The 22793-nt window shown below is 41.5% G+C and overlaps 2 protein-coding genes across 4 annotated transcripts in view; both read right to left on the bottom strand.

Annotated features, from left to right (window-relative positions):
- gatad2b (GATA zinc finger domain containing 2B) overlaps positions 1 to 20712 on the bottom strand; it is a 31389-nt gene extending 10677 nt beyond the window's left edge. For 2 of the 3 annotated variants that reach the window (XR_003672476.1, XM_028433696.1), the window contains exons 1-6: positions 20515 to 20712; positions 5567 to 5947; positions 5101 to 5187; positions 2050 to 2179; positions 1032 to 1163; positions 174 to 302 (exon numbers count right to left, since the gene is read on the bottom strand). Coding sequence is in view for 2 of the 3 variants with exons in the window: in XM_028433696.1 (XP_028289497.1) it covers positions 174 to 302; positions 1032 to 1163; positions 2050 to 2179; positions 5101 to 5187; positions 5567 to 5946 (858 nt within the window). In the remaining variant the exon portion in view is untranslated. The remainder of the gene's footprint in view (positions 1 to 173; positions 303 to 1031; positions 1164 to 2049; positions 2180 to 5100; positions 5188 to 5566; positions 5948 to 20514) is intronic. The other variant, XM_028433709.1, reaches the window with a different exon arrangement.
- Positions 13341 to 22793, bottom strand: part of LOC114432463 (immunoglobulin superfamily DCC subclass member 3-like) — a 31405-nt gene continuing 21952 nt past the window's right edge. Inside the window, exons 14-15 of the mRNA XM_028400488.1 lie at positions 13704 to 13835; positions 13341 to 13547 (exon numbers count right to left, since the gene is read on the bottom strand). Of these exons, the coding sequence (XP_028256289.1) occupies positions 13341 to 13547; positions 13704 to 13835 (339 nt within the window). The remainder of the gene's footprint in view (positions 13548 to 13703; positions 13836 to 22793) is intronic.

The following is a 22793-nucleotide window of genomic DNA, read 5'->3' as shown; positions in this document are numbered from 1 at the left end:
GTTCTAAATAATGACTGATCAACCTTCTGTTATGCATAGCTTTGTGAGTAAGTTTTGAAACTTAGTAAAACATATTTTGGTGACATATTGACAGAACTGAGAGTATCAGCTTAATTTTAAACACAGTGCACCCTTCCTTTTACCTCTTCTAAAACAAACACACACAAACAAACCTGTGCAGTGCGGAGGTTCTGGGGCTCAGGATTGTGTAGGCCGGGCCTTACAGGCAACTTCCCCAGGCCAGTGGAGGTGTGGATAGGAGACTGTTGTACAGAGGATGCAGCATTTTGGACCACTGGGACCTGCAAACACACCCGAGAATTTCCATCATTTTCTTTTCAGAGCGCTGGGAGCCAGAACATGTTTCTCTGTTCTCGTGGAGTATGTAACAGCCTGAATATAATGGCTGTATCTCCAACAACTGCTGTTTTACTGATCATAGGATATTACAGTACCAACTGTGCTTCAACATAACAAGATAAAAAGTGCATGCCAGTGACATCACTAAGTTTTACATAGGTGATACAGTGCTGCTCATAACCAAATCACACCAATATCTAAGATGCCTGAATGGTTGTGATACTATGATCAGTATACAAACAAGACTTTTTTTAAAGATCTTTGCAAAAAAAGTCATCACACTACATTACTGTTAGCTATTAATTGGTGAGAAAATTATTCAGATCTTTTTTGCAGGACTTTCCTATTGAAAAATGTCATAGTGCAATGTAAACTAATTAGATAATTATACATTAAGTATTTTTCCAAATTATCATTAATCTGCACAGCAATAAATACTACAGTAATAACTACCTCTGTCATATAAACAATGCAATAAAAGCAGAATTTAAATACGTTAAAGAAACAAAGAATTGGAGTACTTTATACATCCCACCACCAAAACTCCAGGCAGAGAGCCCATTGACACTTGCGACGTCACTGACGACTCGTAGACTATTAGTCGACTAGTCGTTGCAGCCCTAGTGTTGATTGTGGATCTGTGAAAGTATGGTATCAGTTGCAGTACCAACCTTTTGCACCACATTCTCCTTCTGCATCTGACTCTGTCGGAGTTTCTTGAGCAGCACAAGGCGAGCCTCCTCTAGACGCAGCTCTTCTCTCAGAGCTTTGATCATCTGCTGCCTCTCTTCTCCTGTCTTACCCTGGAACAAACACAACATTACAGTGACATATATACATAAAGCAAAGTAAAGGAAACTGCATTTTTTAACTAAACCGCTTAAATACACCTCTACATAGAAGCTTTACACCACGTCTACAGAGAAGCCATAGGAGAAGCTGTAGCAATTCTAGGACATTTCTGCACAGCAGACATTCTGGCATCCTTTGAGTGTGGGTCAGCTTGATTTTGGAACAACTCACAACTCATATGCTCAAAACACAATCACTGCAGTTACATAGGATAAATTAGAACAGAAAAATACACCTTACATGTGTCTACAAGTACAACACAAGCATCATGTTTGTAAAACGCTATCTGCAACAGCAGGAGTATCTATTTGCTATGAAAAACATTCATTACTTCAATGTGTTAAACTGTGGGATTAGAATGGTTTTGGAAACATAGCACCCCTGCATATTGTGATATATATTTATAGTTATTATAATAGTTTACACTCAGACCACCAGGTTTAAAACTGTTCCTAAGAAATAATTTCCCTGTCCTGTAAGTCAGGAGAAGTTCTTTGATGGGACTTAGCTGCCAATCCCGAGAAGTGTAAAAATGTTCGAGCAGTTTAAACAAATCAAAAGAGATCTGATATAAACATGTTTCAACTGTTTCACAATTTAACAGTGTAAACAGTCCACCAACCATCATGTGTTTTATACTGATTAATAAATATGCAGTTTTTTCAACTCTCATAAAAAATTAAGATGTACTTATGGAAGCCAAAAAAGTCCAAAAAAGACTCTCTTTTTATGCAAACATTAATTTAGTTAGCCTGACATCTCACTTACAAATAAGAACATTACAATAATTCAATTTATTTAATTTAGCAGTGAAAAGGTTATGCTGCTGGTGTTTACCTTGAACATATCCAGGTTGGCCTGGTAAACACGCTCCTCAGGACAAGGTGTAGCTCTCGGACTGGATGCCTCATTGTCCGACAGGATGATGACATCTGGAGATGGAGTTCTTCTATCATGGGCTACATCACTTTAAAGTAAAACAGGAAAAATTAAATCTTGTAAGAAGTGGGTGCTCATCAGTACAAGTAAACAACAATACAAAAAAAACGTTTGCGCTGATGGGGATCTTAAACTTTCAAAAGGACATTTTTTTAGAAGAACCAGCAGGAGTGTCAGGGTGGCATTCCCTATTTGATTCGTATTTTCTTATGCAAGTAACGGAGAGGTGGCTGCTGTCTCTACAGCAGCTTAAAATAACTTCCTCTGAGAAGATAGGGAAAAACCACAGATTGGGAAATACACAAGACTGACTGACACAATGCTGAAACTAGCTAATTCTAGTCCCCAGTCAATCGATGCATTATATTTTTCAGTTTTGTAATACCTAACTACCATGACCTATTGCTGTGCAGCCAAAAGGGATTTAAACTAAAAACATTCCAAAGATGCTAGCCTCAACTGTATCTCCAATATGTACATACCGGAAGGCAATTTGATTAACCCCATCACACATTTCCTTTCAGTAAATATCCTGACTAAATATTCAATGATTGTGTTATTAGCATTCAGGTTAACTATAGTATGCATCTAAACTACACAAGGCTGATTGTGCAAGGTTTAACTTTAGGGAAATGAGCAACAGCAATGCAACAGGTACTTAGAATCTTTGTATTGAGCAGAATAAATAAGCACCGAGCAGCACTCTTGTTGGTGCTTGTTAGCAAAGTCTTCTGCGCTTAAAGTTAGATGCGGTGGGCCAGCTGTAGTATGAACACACATGGAGCCTGAAGTAATAAAAGAGGGTTCTAATCCACTGTCATGGTACCTAAAATCTCTGCTTGATGTAGGGGTTGTTAGGGCAGCTTACACCAAAAAAAGGGGTGGCTCTGCTGAACCACCAGCATCAGTAAATCTAAACCAACTACATGTCTTTTAGACCCGGCTCCTCATGGATGTTATTCCTCTGATAGGAGACTCTTTATAAGGCCAGATCAACCTGTCTCTGGCAACAGGATATGTATCACAGGCTTTTAAATCTGCTGTGACCATTTTCCTACTTGAAAAACCTTCACTGGACCTCAGTGCTGCCTTTAACACTGTAGATCACAGCATCTTACTACGCAGATTAGAACAGAGATTAGGTTTACAGGGACAGCACTGGGCTGGTTAAATCATATTTATCTGGCAGATTTCACTTTGTTGATGTACATAAAAGGTGTTTCACAGGGTTCAGTGCTCGACCTGTTCACCCTCTACATGCTCCCCAATATTATTCAAAAGCACGGCATAAACTTTCATTGTTATGCTGATGATACCCTGCTGTATTTATCCATAAAGCCTGAAAAAACAGAGCCGTTGGACTGCAGGCATGTCTTAAAGACATAAAGGACTGGATGACCTCCAATTTATTACTGTTAAACTCAGTTTTGTCTGAGTTTTTGGCCCCAAACATCTCAGAACTAGATTATCTGATAACATTCTCTCTCTGGATGGCGTTACTTTGGCCTCCAGTACGACTGTGAGGAACCTCTGAGTTATCTTTGATCAAGACATGTCATTTATCTTTTAAACAGGTTTCTAAGACTGCTTTCTTTCACCTCCGTAATATTGCTAAGATCAGGAGCATCCTCTCTCAAAGTGAAGCTGAAAAGCTCATTCATGCTTTTGTTACTTCAAGACTGGACTACTGCAACTCACTAATATGAGGATGTCCCCATTACTCCATCAACAGCCTGCAGCTGATCCAGAACGCAGCAGCTAGTTCTGCAGGAATCAGCAATAGGGATCATATCTCTTTTAGCTTCTTTTCATTGGCTTCCACTAAAATCCAGATACACATGCTAAATATCAATCGTATCTTTGCTAATAAATATATCCTGTTACAAGTGTGAAATCCACCTCCACTTCCTACTTTGTCCACGCACTTTATAGATCATTGCTATTTTTGAGTTAAAACCATTGAGACCACTGAGATCAGTTCAGATAAACCTGTATTTAAAGAAGTCTATCTACCACAGGCAAGTTAAGGTTTCTGTGATCAGACCCTTACTTAAAAAACCTTCACTTGATCCAGACACCTTAGCAAATTATAGACTGATCTCCAACCTCCCATTAATTTTTTTATAATAGGTTTTTTGGTTTGGATTCAGTTCACTGGAGATAATCACAGCACTGGTTTAAGTTGCAGTTGACCTCACCGGTCTATCCACCATGGACTTGTCTCAATACTTGTTCTACTGCCAGTGCTGTATTTGACACTACAGATCATAGTATTGTATTACAAACATTAGAAATGCGGTTGGGATTAAACGGAAGGCACTAGGCTGGTTTAAATCATATTTATTAGAAAGATCCCACTTCGTTCATGTTAATAAGGTTAAATGTACATGTCTGTATTCTAATGACACCTAGTTTCCTGAGGAAACTGAGCCATAAGGTAAACTTCAGGCATGTCTAATGAACATAAAGGACTGGATTACTCACAATTCTTCGCTATCAAATTCAGACAAAAATGAGGCAATTGTTTATTGTTCCCGACATTTTAGGACTAGATTAGCTGATAGCATCTCTGGATGGCTTCATTTTGGCCTCCAACTGTGAGGAACTTCATATTTGATAAAGATATTTACTTTTGCCAAGCTCAGGAGCATCCTGTCCCAGAGTGATGCTGAAAAACCTGTTCATGTGTTCATCACTTATAGGCTGCAAATCTGTAATCCAAATTACTCCCTAAATATTCTACAGTTGATCCAGAATGCAGCAGCTAGAGTTCTGACAGGAATTAACCAGATGGCTCATATCTCTCTTGTTTTAGCTTCTCTTCACTGGCTTCCACTGAAATCCAGACTTCAAAATCCTTCTCATTACTTACAAGGCAGGCACCAACTCCACCTTTAAGATTAGACTCAAACCTTTTTGTTTAGCCGTTAACATTGTCTCCTGTCCTACCTTGTGTTTCTCTCTGGATCTTTCTGCAGGTCTTTCTGCCTCCAGATCTGCATGCTGACCTGCTGTGCAGCCCTCTGACCAACCAACCTATGTATATAGTAGTAGTATACATCAGTTGTAATATAAATAAATATAACAGTTATTTTTTTAGCTTGCCTTATAGCCTTTGCCACTGTTTGCCCTTAAGTTTTTGCTTGGGGGTCAGTCTCTGGGCTGCTGTAAAGTGCCTACAATTCTGACTATAAATGTGATGTGATAAAAATAAAATAAAATTGAATTCTACTGTTACTAAACATAATCTGTTTGTTTTTTTTTATCAGTTAAGAATTCAGTAGGTTGTTTATGTTGGCTCAAAGACACAGCAGACTAGGAAAGTTGCATAGAGCAGAGCAAATGTTAAAATTAGTAACAAATGTACTTCTCCTACATACTACACAGTATGCCTCTGTTTAAAGTTTGTTCTCACCATCTTCTCCCAGCGCTCATGTCTACTGGCTGGTCCAGGATGTTCTCCTTTCCATTCTTACTTGGTCCAACATGGCCACTGTGGCCTCCCAGCCTCAGACTCCCATTCATCTTCTCCTCATAAGCTGCACTCATAAGGGTCTGGTGGTGAAGGGTACTAGCTCCGGGCCCCTTCCCATCTCCTAGGGTCCCTGCAACCTCCAGCGCTGCTAGGTCAGCTAGGTCCTTGCGTTTAAGCAGTGCCAGCATCTTGAGGCGCTCCATGGCCTCATGACCCTCCATTTTTAAACGCTTGGCCAGTGCCTCTTCTCGCTCACTGGGTGACTCCAGGCCTCGTTTCAGCAGATTGAGCCTCAGTGCCTCTTCAGACATCCGCTCCATCCTGAAGAATATACATCAACAGGAACATTGAAGATTAGAAAAACAGAAAAAATTTACAGATAAAGATGATTTGCACATACAAAATAAACTTAGCCAATGCAAACAGACTGCATCCTGTTTCAGGTAAAGCCATAACTGGTGTACTAAACTGTTTGCAGCTCATGCTAAGATTGTCCCATTGGATGACCTGACAGACCAATCACTGTTAATGTTCTCTGCCAAAATGGCAAATAAATGTGAACCAGGGATGAATACATATGAATACAATCAATTCAAGTAATTTAAATTGTAGGAGTTCAAGAAAGTGGGTCGGGAAGCACCAACACCTTTTTTTAAGTACATTATGTGTGTAGCCAGACATCATGCAAATGGATATTTTTATTACCAACACTGTGTTACGATGTAAGGATTTGGCAAAAAATGTCCTGTAATCTGGAGAGCAGGTGAGCTTAGCTTGTTTAGGCAAATGATACCTGCTGCTGTGTTTCCCTCGTCTATTGTATCACTGTCGTCTGGCCTCCCCAGCTGTAATTTGTTCATTCTGCCCTTCTCAAGGCAGCTTCTGTTATCCTTCTCACATCACCAGCAGGCTCTTAAACACAGGGAGGAGGCATAAGGATCCTAAAACACAGCCCTCTTTGTCACTTCCTCTTTTCTCATTAATGTGTGACGCAGCAGAGCAAATGCCTCCATTTGCTGAGAAAAACACGAGCAGCTCCTGCAGCCTCTCCACTAAGCCCACACCTTAAATGAGCTAGGGAGCTCTGCTTAGAAAGATGCTGATGGACCAATCATGGCCATGCACGTCAGTTAACTGGCACCCTAAACCCTCCCTACTGCCCCCCCCACCTCCTGGTCACCACCGCCAGCTTTTACATAATATAATGACTATTACAGTCAGCAGCTATACTAGATCCCCCCTCCATCACACACACACACACAATCTCCACCCTCCATTTGCCTTGGGCACTCTGCCAGCAATAAAGGAAAAGAAAAAGAGACATTGTGAGAGCAGCAAAGAAAAAACAAGGGTGGAGTTTGGAAGTGGAAGCAAGTCTCGCCACCTAGAGCCACATGTCTCATCCCAAAACCTAGACAGATTTTGGACAGGTCTCTCACAAAGATTCTACAGCAGTAACACTGAATAAAACGGTGTCAAGCACTAAAAAAAAAACAGTTGTCCATTATAAAACAGCAGATAGATAGTGGACACATATCCTCACACAGCACAGCATTCCAAAAGAAGTAAGGATTTTAAACCGCCTGTACAGTAGCACAAAGAAACCCCTCCCTACACTTCTACCCTCCCCCTATTCCTTAAACCCTTGTCTTTATTCCTCTCCTTTTTCACAGTATAAATAAACACGTATGTACTTTCAGGGGCCACTTAACCGAGCCAAACCCCAAGAGCTTTACGTGTTCACATTACCCACAGCTAAACACGCAGAGAATGGACTTTTTTGCATTTATGGCTATCCTTGCACATGCCTTTGTGTGTAGGTTGTGCATGTGTACAGGGCTAGAAATGGCAGCTTTCTCTTGACATAATGCCAACACTTAATTCCCAATTCCCTCCTCCCTCCTCCCATCCCCCAACACACAGACACATATACACAAGCATTCATTCTTTATGCAAAGAGCTGTCGATCAGATGGATGCTGCCAATATGCCCTCTTCAGAAATAAATCAGCAGCCGTCCTCACACATATCTACTGCCATAAATTCACAACAGAGAGAACACTTTCTTGTCCAGAAACAGATTTCTGAAATGTAATAAGGTAAGCAATGGTAAAGATTATTTATTTAATGCATGGTGTCAACCACGACAATTTATTCGACTGACTAGGTGGTGTTGGCAGGTGGATAGGACAAATTGGGAAACTTTTTTGTAAGAAGGTGAAATGTATAAGTATGTGTGTGAATATTTTTCTGGTAACCATCCACCATTTGTATAGTTTTCTAGCCCATCTGTACTGCTAACATTTAGGGACTTACTTTAAAAATTTTATAAAACATTATATGCTGGTCATAATGCTACCTTCAGGGAGCAAGATCGGTGAAGGTCTATAGTGATGATAAATGAAAAAAAAACATAAATAAACATAATACACAGTTAAACTGGCTTTTAAATGCCATATTGTGCCTGTTCTTTTAGCAGTTATGTCTTTCAAGAAACAGCACAATGGAAAAATGATAATTTAGCTGATATCAGAGGTTGCTTAGTGCTGAAAAGCCCCTATAGATAAACACAGTATAAACTACATTAAAACAGTGATGTTGTGAACTTTTGTTATTTATAGAACCACCTTTTGACCATTTCACGGCTGCATGCAGAGGAGTCCTTCTTCCGATTCTGACCTGATTCCTTTGAAATACACTGAGTGAACTAGCCACTTAACATACATGTGCCTTAAGGGCATAAGCAGGTTTGCAGGAATCTATCAGCAATCACTAATTGATGAAAAGACGGTAAATGACTGGAAGATTTGACCATACTGCCTAACCCTACCAAGTAATCACAACAGCTCACCTTCAACAAACCGCTTCCTGTGGTCAGCATTTGTCACAGACACACATTTGTGAAAGGGTGAATCCAGACCTCATACTCTAAACTTTACAGAGGGTTTAGTGTGAAAAGAACACTTGATTAAGTACACACTGCTTATGGCACCTCTTATACTTGCACTAGTCTAATTACACTTGGTGAAGTGTTAAGTTTGTATTTTGTGACTGAATACGAGACATCATCTAGTGTGGTGTGTGCCAAAGCAGTTTGTGCAGTTTGTGACAGGGGCTACTTTATGTATTGAAGATGTACAGCTTGTCAGCCCGTCTATGAAGATTTGCATATGGCTAGCTGACACTAATGAGGCCAATCAGAGTAGAGCCCATAGCAACAGAGTTGTAATTGGTTATGGGGAGCAACTAAGGAGTTAATGGTTGTGGGATGCACATTCAGAACCAATGGGAGAGGAGAAGGTGGTGATGTTTTGCTGTTGGCTGATGGTGTGTGGACTTTGAACAGATATCCAATCGAGCAGGATAACAGCACAATGATTACACACACCTTCACCTGCTGCCTGTGGATACACAGGACAAAAAGCAACATTAACACCTTCCACAGACTGCTCTTATTATTAAACTAGACAACAGCTCATTGTGGGTGTCACTATGACAACCAGTCACCTATTTTTAAGCTGCACCACTAATCAATTCCTGTTCTGCTGTCGCCTGAGGGGTGGGGACATGCATGCAAGTCACAAGTGTGAGGGTGTAGGTACTGACGGATGGGGAGGGGGGCAGTGGGGTAGAGAACAGAGAAGAGGATATAAGAGAAAGAAAGCAGCACACTCCATAAAGCAGAGGTCACAATGTTTTTACACCGATAGCTACCAATTACATAATTTGTGAAATTGAGCCACAATAGAAATATTAAGTTACCAGATTGCAGTAGGATAAATATTTTGCATCAGAACCTTAAGAGCAAGTGTCAACAACTGGATAATTGACACTATAGAGGTTGTCAGAGACATTAAACATCATACTGAACCATTCAGATGTGCTACACGTAGTGGTGGTGTAGATGTGCGGTCCATTACTAAAACAGAGTAAAGGACTGTCATGGCATGACCTGAATTTGAAGATGCTCCTGATGGTACTACAATTGTGTGGCTGCCCGTAAAGGGTAGTAAGGAGGACCAGTAGCAGATGGAGATACTTTCCTACATAGTCATAATTAATAATAAAATGCTATAATACAGTGCTCGCTTAGATGAGTCACTTATATAGTATATAGTTATACTTTGGTGGTTTCTGTTTGTGGTAAACTTTGTAAAATGAGAAGAGTAAATAACAATAACCACCACAGCGGTATACTAAAATCAGCCATGTATAAAATGACTAAATTCAGATTTTTTAGATGGCTAAGTTAAGTAAAGGACATCCACACAAATGTACTGCATTATTAAAACGTTACTTGTTCAAGACAAGGAAGCAGACTGCACTGGATAACTTCAGGTTATGGTATCAATATCAGACATGGAAAATTGGAGCAATTCCTAATTGCCAGAGATATGTATTTCTTGTTCTAGTTGTACTACTAGTAAACATTCCTGAGACATGACAGTCATTTTGAGTGACTGGCGGTCTGACTGGAGAGAGAGAGAAAAGGGGGGAGAAAGTATTAAGGAGCTATAGAGGAGCCCGAGTGTTTTCGAAGGAGTAAGAGGAAAATCTTTTTTGTAAGAGCTGGCACTTTCACAAGCAAAGACCAAGTACAGAACTGCAGACCACAGGGTGGGGCATACACAATTTCACAAGCTAAATGAGAGTAAAAGAAAAAAGAAATTGCATACATAGCACAAACATGAGGCCTTTTAGTCACAAACCTCTTAACATGGGACTACTAGAGAATATTGACACGGGGCAGTAATAGAAATAGATTAAAATATTCAAGATTCAAAGTGTTTATTGTATATGCACAGTAAGGAAACTGGTTTCCCTGTACAATGAAATTCTTACTTTGCTGCTCACACTGAATGCCATAAAGGTTTAAGAAAGACAAAATAGAATCATTTGCAAAAGAGCAATTTGAAGAGCAAAAAGATGCAAACGTACACAAAATATAAACTATGGAAGTAAATGAAGCTGTATACATATAAATGTGTATAAATGTGTATAAATGTGTGCTACATCAGCTGTTGTGCAAATTGAGCAGAGAATGAATCATAGTGCAGGAGGTAAACAACTGTACATGTGCAGTTATTGGATTGTATATTGGTGCATAAAGAAATAAATAGATAAACAATATTGCAGTTACTGTTACTGCATGTAAACATGTCAGCATGTAAACATTCAAGCTGTGTCTCAATTCAGGGTCTGCATCCTTCGGAGTGCGCATTTTAAGGCCGCTTACGTCACAAAGCTGCGCGAAGGCTGTCCCAATTCGCCAAAAGTCGAAGGGTCCTTCAAATGCGTCCTCCAAATGCGTCCTCCTTTTGCCTGAATTTGGAGGACGCATCGCTACCATCCTTCGTGGCCTTAAATATCCCACAATGCTTTGCGGGCCTACTTTTGTCCAATAGTACAATGACGGACCAAGCGAGCGGCAGCGGCAGGAGTGCCGAATTCACATTTAAATGTAAGTAAAGAGCAGTAGTTCGAGAGTTTTAAAATGCTAGTAGTGATAGCGGCATTAAAAAAATGAGTTTTATATTTACAAACATGATGTCCTGTTGATACGAGGCGCTGTGAAGTAAACGCTTTGATTGAATGTTGTTTCTGGACTGTTTACTGTAGTATAGTATAAAGTATAGTTCACGTGAGGAGCAATATTATCGTTATTATATCAAACGGTCATTCTGCCTGTTGGCATTTTGTTGAAGGAGGAGCAGAGAGAAACAGAAGAAACCTGACAACTGATAACGGAGGAGATGAGGCTGGAGAGAGAGGGAGGGAGAGGGAGAGCAGAGAGAGAGAGAGAGAGAGGGAGGGAGAGCAGAGAAAGAACGGACAGACCTCAGCTCATTGAGAGGATGTTGGACAGCAGTGATTTTATGTTCTGTGTTATTTAAATGGTTACTTATTAAATTGTGTATTAAATTGTTCTTGTCTTTGTGTTCTTAAACTCTTCTAACCTTGTTACATTATGTGTTTCATTACCTATTTATAATTTAAGTAAACTTTTGAACAACTTCTCAGTAAATCATTTATTGTTCTGTTATGTACAATATTTACAAAGACACAGTTTGAACATTTCTAACTATTTACCAGTGGGCATTATGAAAATGTACAGTTTATTATTTATAAAAGATCAGCAGAAAATACTATTCACAAAGAACATATATATAAATGTTTGGCTGAGCAGGAGTCCTTGGTGCTGCTGGACTGGATGATGCCACGGTGAAGACCTTGGAGTCCTCTGGCTGTGAGTGGGACATCATCTGGGGGAGGGGGGTGTCTGTCTCCTCTGTCCACCACATCGTCCATCAGGGTTTGCAGAGCTGACAATCGGCGGCTGCCATGTTACTTAAGATGTTTTTAAAAAGGGCAAAAATAAAAATAATAACTTCCACAGAGCGGCTTCCACAGCAGCTTAAAATATGAAAAGCTATAAAATATGTATCCTCACCCTCCAAAGGTGATGATGGTCAGTACACCTCCTCCAGGACAGACAGCTGGTCCTGCCAGGGAGCCCCACTCTCCTCCACCCAGCAGTAATTCTCTGGTGCAGTGACAGACCTGATGCTTAATGACACATTAAAGCAGTGCTTTCAGGGTTATTTGCAGGGTTCTTACACATTTAGCTATTTAATTTAAAGTATTAAAATTACAAACAGACCCTGTATCAAGTCTTACAATTGAATCAAATATAAATTACATTTAATCATATTTGTCTATCTACTGGTTATATATCTAGCGTTTGCTCAGTAACTGGTATATTAATTATGATCAATAATATGGTTAAACAGCAGCTTACCGTCACCTCCCCACTGCGCTCTCCCAGCCTGAAGAAAATGAGCCGTCACCGGTTTTGCTGCCGCTGGAGCCGCCTCTCCTCTTCCTCCAACAACAAATAAATATATTAAAATATTCCAAATTTCTAAATCCACACTGTTGTCCCGCTTGTTGTGTAGTCCGTGTTGTGTCGCTGTCGCTGATTTTGTTTTTCCCGGGGCAAAATTTATGACGTCGCGCCACAATCAGGAAGTGCTTTAAAGGCCAGACCGTCCCATTTACCAACGGTTGAGGATCCTCCGGAGGATCCTCAGGAGGACGCGGCCTCCTGAGACCGCGTAGGCTGCATCCTCCGAAGGATGCAGACCCTGAAATGAGACACAGCTTCAGTGTGTATGCGCAGGGTAGTCCATTGTTACAGACTCCTGTCAGCTGTTGAGGAGTCTGATGGCGGAGGGAAAGAAAGAGTTCCTGAGTCTGGTGGTCCTGCACTTCGCACTCCTGTACCTCCAGCCTGAGGGGATCCTCGATGATGGAGGCAGCTCTCCTGTGGACTCTGTGCTGATAGATGCTCTGCAGAGAGGGCAGAGGAGTCCTGGTGATCTTAGACGCTTAGACTTCACCACTCTCTGCAGGCGTTTGCGGCCCATGGCGGTAGAGCTGTCGTACCACACGGTGATGCAGCTGGTCAGGATGGACTCAACGACGCAGCTGTAAAAGCCGCTGAGGGTCTTTGGGCGACATGTCAAACTTCCTCAGCCTCCTCAGAAAGTACAGCCGCTGCTGAGCTTTCTTCACCAGCTGTTCGGTGTTGAGAGTCCAGGTGAGGTCCTGGCTGATGTGGACCCCCAGATATTTGAAACTGCTCATCCTCTCCACTTCCAGTCCCCGGATAAACAGTGGCTGATGAGGTCTCCTCTCCTTCCTCATGTCCATTATCATCTCCTTAGTCTCGTCATGAGGGTGAGGTTGTTGTCCTCACACCATGTCACCAGAGTGGCCACCTCCCTCCTGTCAGCTGCCCCGCCCGTGATGCGTCCTATCACGGCAGTGTCGTCTGCAAACTTCAGGATAATGTTGTCTGTCTGGGAGGCCACGCAGTCATGGGTGAACAGGGTGTAGAGGATGGGACTGAGGACACAGCCCTGTGGTGTGCCAATGTTTGTGATAATACTGGCTTAAGTCCTGTTCCCAATTCTGAGAGACTGAGGCCTGCCAGTCAGAAAGTCCAGGAGGCAGTCACAGAGGATTGGGTGTAGTCCGAGGGAGAACAGTTTGTGGGTGAGCTTGTGGGGGATGACTGTATTGAACGTGGAGCTATAGTCCATAAAGAGCATCCTGATGTAGGAGTCTTTATTCTCCAGGTGTGAGAGGGAGATGTGCAGGGCTGCGGTGATGGTGTCTGAGGTGGACCTGTTGGTCCGGTAGGCGTACTGTAGGGGGTCCAGTGTCCAGTCTCAATACACCAAAGTATGGTGAAAGGATCAGACAATATATACTTTTCAATACTATTGGCTGGACAGTGATTTTCTGGACAGTTTTTTCTGGGTTTTCTATACATGTCGAGAGAAAGAGAGCTAATGAGCACAATTTTAGCTGCTACATAATGTCCTTATTTAGAGTATATTCCTGAGAAGAGCATCCAATGCCAAATCTTCACCTCAGATAAGTGAACTATCACAGTTTTACTGACAGTACATACTATCAGATCATTAAAATCCTAAAATGGCATGTTTATTTGCATATAAAGAGACAAGACAGCACAGGTGGACACACCTTCATTCAGCAAGTTATGCACGTATAAGTGCATATGGTTAAGGAGAAGAATGGCTTCTACTGGTGTTAGCAAATGCACAGCTGATCTGCAAGTGTGTGCTCATGCCACAACTGACACCTTGTGGTTGATAGCTGCAGTGCTCTGGTGCTCACTTCCTATTCTGTAGTTTTTAGTAATAATTAATAATTTTTAATTAGTGGCATTATTAGTAAATCTTTGGAAAGTGGGCAAAAAAAGAAAAATATGAATTTTGTTTCCATCAAGCAGTTGAAGTAAATAAACTATGCTAGTTTTACCATAAGATGGCAATAGAGCCAATAGAAGAGGTTATAAACCAGACACAAAACAAGTAAGCATTAACCTGATGATTACCACCCAAAATACAGTAATATATGTATGCATGTATGTATGTAATGTTTTTTTCTCCTTATAAGATCGAGGAATGTCTTAATATTATTAGGAGCAAATTAACGCAGACACACTGATTACATTTTAACATCATCACATTCATCCTGTTAATCAAAACTAAGATGTAGTTTTGACTAACAGTGTTAACAAATTAACCTGGCTCACACATAATGAGTAGGACATACCAGGTTCCCTGCACACTGAGCTGTACCTTTGTCTGCTAACACCTGAACTCATACATTGTTATGTATTGTGACACAACAATAGACCAGCCAGAGACTGGAGCTAGCCAATTACCAGTGTGCTTGACCCAGAATGGCTGGTCATCCTTGGATGATCAGCAACTTCAGAAATCTGACAAAACACAGAGCATGTTATTTTGAGGATTGTTTAAGTAAGTGAGAAACCTGTGGGGCTTAGGGAATATTGTAAAGTTTATATATTTCTTTTATTATGAAAACAAAAATTTGTATTGAACAAAAGCTGATTTTTCTTTGTATGTCAGCAGGTCTCTATACAAAAAGGGAAGAAAATTGCATTCTCAGTATTCTCAATTCTCAATTCACTTATTTTAAACCACAACAATTGCCTACCATTGCATACAGTGGTTTTCCATATGTTATGTATAACCAAAGATCCTGCTTTGCCTTCAGTTTATCAGGAGGACTACAGTTTAACAAGTTGACTACAGTGACCCTGTAAGGCAGAGTTTTTCAAACTGTGGGCCTGGTACCGGTCCGCGGAAAGGTTACAACTGGGCCATGTGTCTGTCATCTCTGGCTGATGAAGGTGCAGACCCGCCAAGTGCCCACAGTAATCATGCAACACTGCTTCATCATAATTCACACTTCCCCCCAAAATCCTGGAATCTCACAGAAAACAATGGATATGAAATCCGTATGATTCACCATATCACCAACCCTGATATAAGTGATCTGCAAGACTTTTTGGAGTTCTCGTACGATGCTGGCCTGCAGTCAATATTCGGTCAGCTTTATATCTCTTAATTCTGCCTGCAATGCTGCGATGAATATCCCCAGCTGAGTGCGATGGCAGTGAAAGAATAATGCCTTTCCACTTCTGCGAGACCACATTTTTACATTTGACAGCAACAAACAAAAAAATACAGAAACAGGCTCAACTCAGAAAACAAGCTCTGAGGGGCCTTGTCACCATGTCTTCCTCGTTTAAAAAAAAAATATATAAAAAGTGAAAAATAGTTTTTTTTGGTTCTTAGGCAAAAAGGCCTATGCAGGGCCTTGGAGATCCTAGGTATAAAATTACTTTACCTCACAACAAAGAAGTTTAAGAAACCCTGTTGTAAGGCACCTAAATAAATGCAGCACAGCAATGCAGCAATCATATGAAAACTGCTTATTCTCCTGAATAAGTCACTGCTTCCAGTCACAGCTAGAGTATATATTTAACCAGCTCAGAGACAAAAGAGGAAACATCTCTAGCAATGTTAACAACTGCAATTAGAATGTCTCTACCCCATTGTCTAGTCAACTGTGATGTGTATTGGACAGTATCAATTTATTCATACCACATGCTAAAATGTTCTATATTTCAAAAATGTGGCATGGCCTTAAGGCACCTGACAAAGGTTTGTGTAATTTAACACCTGACCTTTTTTTAACCAACAATTTTGGTTATTGGTCTCTTGGATCACAGCTAAGCCCAACAGTATTCAAGGACTTTGCTTGGTACAAACTAGCCCCAATTGGGACTAAGGTCAATGCAAACAGATCAAGAGTTCACAAGAGCAGTAATATAGGGGAGACTAGTGATATAGTGATACAGGCCGCTAATAAATTACAAATGTGGACTATTTCCTTCTCAAATTTAGCATTTTCATTTCAATGATGAGAAAAGACATTCTACAAGGATGCTGACTGCACAACTACCACATTTGTGTCTGCTTGCATAGTGCTACAAGTAAAGGTATTAAGAGAATTCAACAAATCCAGATAAAGTTTGCTTGTTTTTAGCCTTTTAGCCAGTCACACTAAAACTGGTACAATACATAAGGGGGCCACTTTCAGACAGGTCATATACTGGTTCTTTGTAAGACAAGTGTGGGCAGTGTAGGATGGCATTATACAATGTACACCAGGGGTCATCAACTACATTTTTCCATGGGCCAGTTTTTTTTTGGCAGACATTATGAGGGCCAGATGCTCTTGTAAAATAAAATAAATGTTGTATTATATTATTATTTGATATAATAATATACTAATTTTCCTTCCAAATTTATGTTATTGTGTAGCCTTTGTCAGTGTTTATATAGTCATTACCAATACAGTGGCAAGCCACTAGGGGGCGTGAAATTTATACATTACAAGGCTCTCAAGCTGTTGTGGGGGAGGCTGCTATTTTTGCGATGTCAGAGAAAACAGAGAAATGTAACTAAAGGAAAATTTCTGGATTTATTGGATCATCCATGACCCGCTAACCATTAGACCACTGCACGTGCAACAACAAAAGAAATGTTAAATGAGAGCCAGCAGTTTAAAATCATTTTAGACTGGATACAGACTGGTGCGGCCATAGTTCAGGTTTAAGGAGCGCTTGATTGCCAACTGCAAGGTTGGTGGTTTTATACTACCCTGCTGGATGTCAACCCTGGGTAAAACACTAGAAACTTAGTTTTTACTCCTAACGAGGCTTATTCTGAATTCAGTAATATACAGGGGCCAGATGGAAAGCTCTGACAGGCCTCGCAGTTCACTTATATACACCATAAATAATGCCTTTATGAATGAGCAAAGCAGCTATTTAGAATAAAGTATCACTGCAATCCTGGTACTTTGCACCATGTGTGTACAAGACAAGAGAGAGGTCATGTGCCCGTTAGTGGTGAGTTGTTTGTAAGCGCCAGGAATTAAATGTATGGAACAAAACAATGTTGCTTAATTCAGTGAGTATAGTGTTCCACATATGTGTTGCTCAATAAGATAAGGCTGACTGCCCAAAGACATCTTTTAGTGGTTTGGTAGATTCATTTTGATTTTATTCAATAACGTATTGATGACAGGAGATCATGAACCTTTTATACCTAAAAATCTGCTGCTAAGATCATATTTGGTTAAAATTGCATGATCACATGAATAATATAACTGTTAATTATATATATAAAACTTTGACAGAATTTAAAAATGTATATTTTGTCAGACAGCACGAAAAGCCAATGATAATGAGCAAAGTGTTACAGTGAACAAATCATGTCACTGGACCAGAGTTACAAGTATACCAGGTTAGGTTGAAGGGGTACAGAGGAGTAGCAGCCAGCAGTAGCACATATGCTAATGTTTTGGTTACTGCTAAGAATATTTTGACTATAAGTCAGATAAGAAGCAGAGTAGTTTGCACTGCACAATGTCTTGAAAGCATGTTCTCTCAAAGATAGGTCATACCATATTTTCGAAAGGGCACAGGTGTTGGGGAAAATACACAGTATGATTTGCTATTAGTTTCTGACTGATCCTGTGTCCACAAAACGGATAATTAAAGAAGTTATTACCATTATACTATGTGCGTTAACGTGAGCAACTCCTCCCCGTGGAGCGCCCCCTCCCCCCGCTGCTGTCTGATGCTGCCACACAGTGGCTCTGACAACTTTAAATAGAAGTGTGTTTTCATTCTAATTGTATATTGTAGAAGATAGCCAACATTAATCAGTTATGTTCACCTCCAGTATAAAAACTCATTAGGTTCGACAGATCATCCCCTCTTTCCTCACTGAGTACAACTGATGATTTTACCTGTACCATTTGGATAAAGGGGTTAGAAAACTGGATAAGTGTAAATTGGTTGTAGGTTGCCATGCTAGCTGTTAAAAAATACAATGAATTAGCTTAATATTTGACAAAACCACATGCTGCAGGCATGAAACAATTCCAACAGAATCTCCATTAATTAGTATGGTAGGAGTCCATTAGAACAAAAAAAAGGAAAATTCTTGCCATTGTGCACAAAACAATACTTTCAAAATTACCTATTACCAGTAATAAAATGAAACTGGGTTTGTTTTATGGTATGTGTCTAGCAGATGCAGTGCAGTGCACTGTTGGGCACTTCAAACAGCACTGCCACATTGTGTGTCTGTTTCCTCTCTGTGATATTAACTAGGTGTAACAATTACAACTTTCTTAGCTACTTCTCATTTTCAATTGTTTCGTAAGCCTGACCTGCTAATACAGGCCATGTTATTAAAACCTTTAAATGCTTAATGTTGTGTTTTTTAAAAAGCATTTCTATTTTCATTAATATATGTCATTGCACACAACAGTACCAAACACCAAACAAGCAATTATCGTGACCTCAAATTTCTGTTAAAAACAAATGTCACAAATCCTAAATTTGGTATTACTTCATACACGACCTACATCCAGACGCTTTTGAAACATTAAACCCTAATAATACAACAACTCAATCTGCCTATTTATCAGACACATTGCCATTCTTGCAGAATTCAGGTCCTATAATAAGCCATAATAGTAATATAATAGTCTTTGTCGATATGCCGCTGGTGCTGATAAGAAACTTTACTTGAAAGAAAAAGACGAACAACTCCTCCAACATCAGGGATAACCAGGTTCATTCACATTCTTCTACAGAGGACACCTTTCATTCATACAGAGACGCTGTCACTGTATGAGGGCTGACTGTGTGCAGCGTCAAAGGCTATAGGTTCTACTTCCACACTCAAGATATTTGGGAATACAACTCCTTACAGAGGTCACAAGACCAGAATAAACACACTCTCGGTTTAATGTAATGCTGAGAAGAGTGGAAGAGTTGTGGGGTTCATGGCAAATACAAAACAGTGACACACACTTTCCTGCTGTCAAACAGTTCTCATGTGACAGGAATAAAACTTTTATTACAAAGCTCCTGCAAATGACCTAACTCTGAGATACAGTTCACAATGGAATTTGAAATAAACACTGCTTATCATATTTGTAATGCAGAAAAGCTAAACTAAATTCACTTTCTATGCATGTCACATCTTGAACACCGTTATACAGTTGAATCAAAGTGATATGTGAATCCATCGGCATGTGACTCATGTAAATCCTGAGCAACAGAGGAGATGGCATTCCTGTTCAACAGACACCAAATGTGCTTTTGTACACTGCAGAATAATAGCAGCACACATTAAATATTGATTCAACTCTCTAGCGTCATCAAGACATCTACCTCCGTTAATCCGCCGCTCAGGAAACAATCAGGCGCTCGGCCTGAACAAAGCCTTGTCCTTACAGTAAAATGTTGGTTATGCTGTCAGGCGCAGGGCAGCCATTTAGGTGCATATGGAGCCAGTTGAGTCTCTACGTAAATGGCTGATGCATTTCGAATTTTTCTTCCTAATTGCTGGGAGAGCCAGCACCCTCGGCCTCCTCCTTGCGCGTTTTAATCCGCTACTTCAAACAATCTCACAGGTTTCATATTTCATCTCATTCCGATACATTTGAAATAAGCATTAACAAGTATTTAGAAGACTATTATTCTCCAGTCTGAGTTAACCCCTAGAGACTCTCTATCAAACAATGAAGCGTATTGGAGGCATTACGAACAACGTTCCTAACAATACAATCACAACATACCCGTTATCCATTAGGTCATTATCAACACAATAAACAACCTGAGTCATTTAGATATTCGAAAACGCTTCAGCAGCGACTGTAGACCATTAAATTGAAATTAACAGTTCGAGGCGGCGGTGCTGGTCGCCAGCATGTCAGACGGCATCAATAAATAGCAATGCAAACTGCGCTCTATTGTCTGACAGCATATCAGCATTATCACCGGCATGAAAACGACACAACCACGAACAAGCCGTCTTGCCGTGACACGAATTCCGCCGCTGCCATGTCATAACATCCACGACCAAAGCCAGGCCTCGAGCACATCCTCGGACTCACCTGCGTCTGCTTTCGCCTCAGTGTATACCGTCTCCGGGTTCACGGACCGGTCCCGACGCGCTGCAGTGGCTGCTCACCACCAGTCCCCGGCACCGGCAGGCAATACTGATACGGCGATTGGGCCTCGGCAGACGCTCACCCCCTCGCCGCAGCCAGCCAGCCAAAGCTTATTGGTCAGACGGCCTCTCTCTAAAGTCCAGACAGACAGCTGACTGGCTGTTCTTTTAAACAGCAGACCTAGACAGACTGCGGATAGGCCGTTCATTTCCGCGGCGGAGACAGAAGAGATTTGATTGGTTTGTTGTAGTGTTGTTGTCTGCCTGGATAGAGAGCCATATTAACTCGAATGGGGTTATAGAAACAATAACCCCCTTCAAACAGCCTGTTTGATGCGGGGCTGTTTTATGTAAAAGACATTGTGGCAGAACAACGCGGAACTGACAGCGCTGTAAAAGGTCAAAATGGCACAACGAACACTTCATAGGAAACACACACTACGCACCTCTGACCGAGCAACGCCGGCATGTCTTTGGAGAGTGTGAATGAGCAAAGATGAAAAAGGCAGAATAAAGAGCAGGTCGTTAGAGTCGGAGCAGTCTCTGTCAGTACTACCATTGCTGTGTGAAAGCGCTGATGCCTGTTAGGGGCTGCAGCATTTAGCTGTTCTGCGTTCAGAGCAGAGTTATCAAAGGGACTGGCGTGTTCTTTTACGTTCACTCAAATAAATAGTAGTCCTAAGATTTCTTTCATGACATGGATTGAGTGAATTTTTTTCAGAAACATTCTGATATGCTGTTGGTTTGATTTTGGTCATTTTGGTTTACATCAGGACATTTAGCGCACGTGACAAAGGCTCAAAAAGCAGGGCGGACTGACAGGATGGTGACGGTATAAACACTATTATGTCTGTCAAAACTAATGCAACCATCTGGCTCTAAAATTCTTTTGGATGACGCCACCCAGTGGAGCTGTATGAGATTGCACATAATGTCACTGAACAGAAAGCAGACCTGCTGCCCAGTGACGTAGGAAGCATTAAATATTGTGTGTGTGTGTGTGTGTGTGGGGGGGGGGGGGGGGGGGTCCGGCACCTTCCGTGGGTGGGTGGGGAAAAATTATACATTAGTATATTATGAAATATAATATAATAATATGAAGTAGTTGCGATTTCCTGCGGATTTTAACAGGTTGTTAAACACCTATTTTACCTACAGAAGTAAATACTTAATTCAATGACTATTTCAGAAAAAGACAACAAAAACTCATTCATTTTAAAAACGGTGACATGCAGAACTAATTACACGTGAAACAACAGTTTTGTCAACCATACTGGTGGTACTACACTAAGCCTCCATATCTGCCGCCTTCTCTCATTTACAGAGACAAAAGGGTGGAAAATCTCCCTCATGTCCACCTGATTGAGTTTTCCCCGTCATCACTCACCTCAACAATAGAGCTTTCTCCACTGGCCCTACATGATGGCCCTGCCTCTGACTCACTCTCAGTATCAACCTCAAATATAGATGGAGAGATTGTGCTTTACTTTTCAATTAACAACCAATATAAGTGACCGCCACCTTATCGTGGTGGAGGGGTTTGAGTGCCCAGATGATCCTAGGAGCTATGTTGTCGGGGGCTTAATGCCCCCAGCAGGGTCTCCCAAGGCATACAGGTCCTGGGTGATGGGCCAGACTAAGAGCGGTCCAAAAACCCCTTATGAAGAGAAGTCAAACAAGGACCGTGACGTCGCCTGGTATGGCGCAGCCGTGGCCCCACCCTGGCGCCAGGCCCGGGGTTGGGGCTCGAATGCGAGCGCCTGGTGGACGGGCCTTTCCCCACAGGGCCCGGCCGGGCTCAGCCCGAAGGAGCGACATGGGGCCGACCTCCCATGGGCCCACCACCGGTGGGAGGAACCGTAAGGGGCCGGTGCACAGTGGATTGGGTGGCAGTCGAAGGCGGGGGCCTCGGCGACCTGACCACTGGACACAGAAACTGGCTCTGGGGACATGGAATGTCACCTCACTGGGGGGGAAGGAACCTGAGCTTGTGCGGGAGGCCGAGCGGTACCGACTAGATATAGTCGGGCTCGCCTTGCACAGCTCGGGTTCTGGAACCCAACTCCTTGAGAGGGGTTGGACTCTCTTCTATTCTGGAGTTGCCCATGGTGAGAGGCGGCTGGGCTGGTGTGGGAGTTTTCCCCAGTATGTGAGAGGGTCGCCTCCCTGCGCCTTCGGGTTGGGGAGAGGTCTCTCACTGTGGTCTTGACCTTCTTACAGTCT

Source organism: Parambassis ranga, chromosome 2, assembly GCF_900634625.1.
Source record: "Parambassis ranga chromosome 2, fParRan2.1, whole genome shotgun sequence".
NCBI lineage: Eukaryota > Metazoa > Chordata > Actinopteri > Ambassidae > Parambassis > Parambassis ranga.
This window is presented reverse-complemented; position numbering and strand designations above follow the sequence as displayed.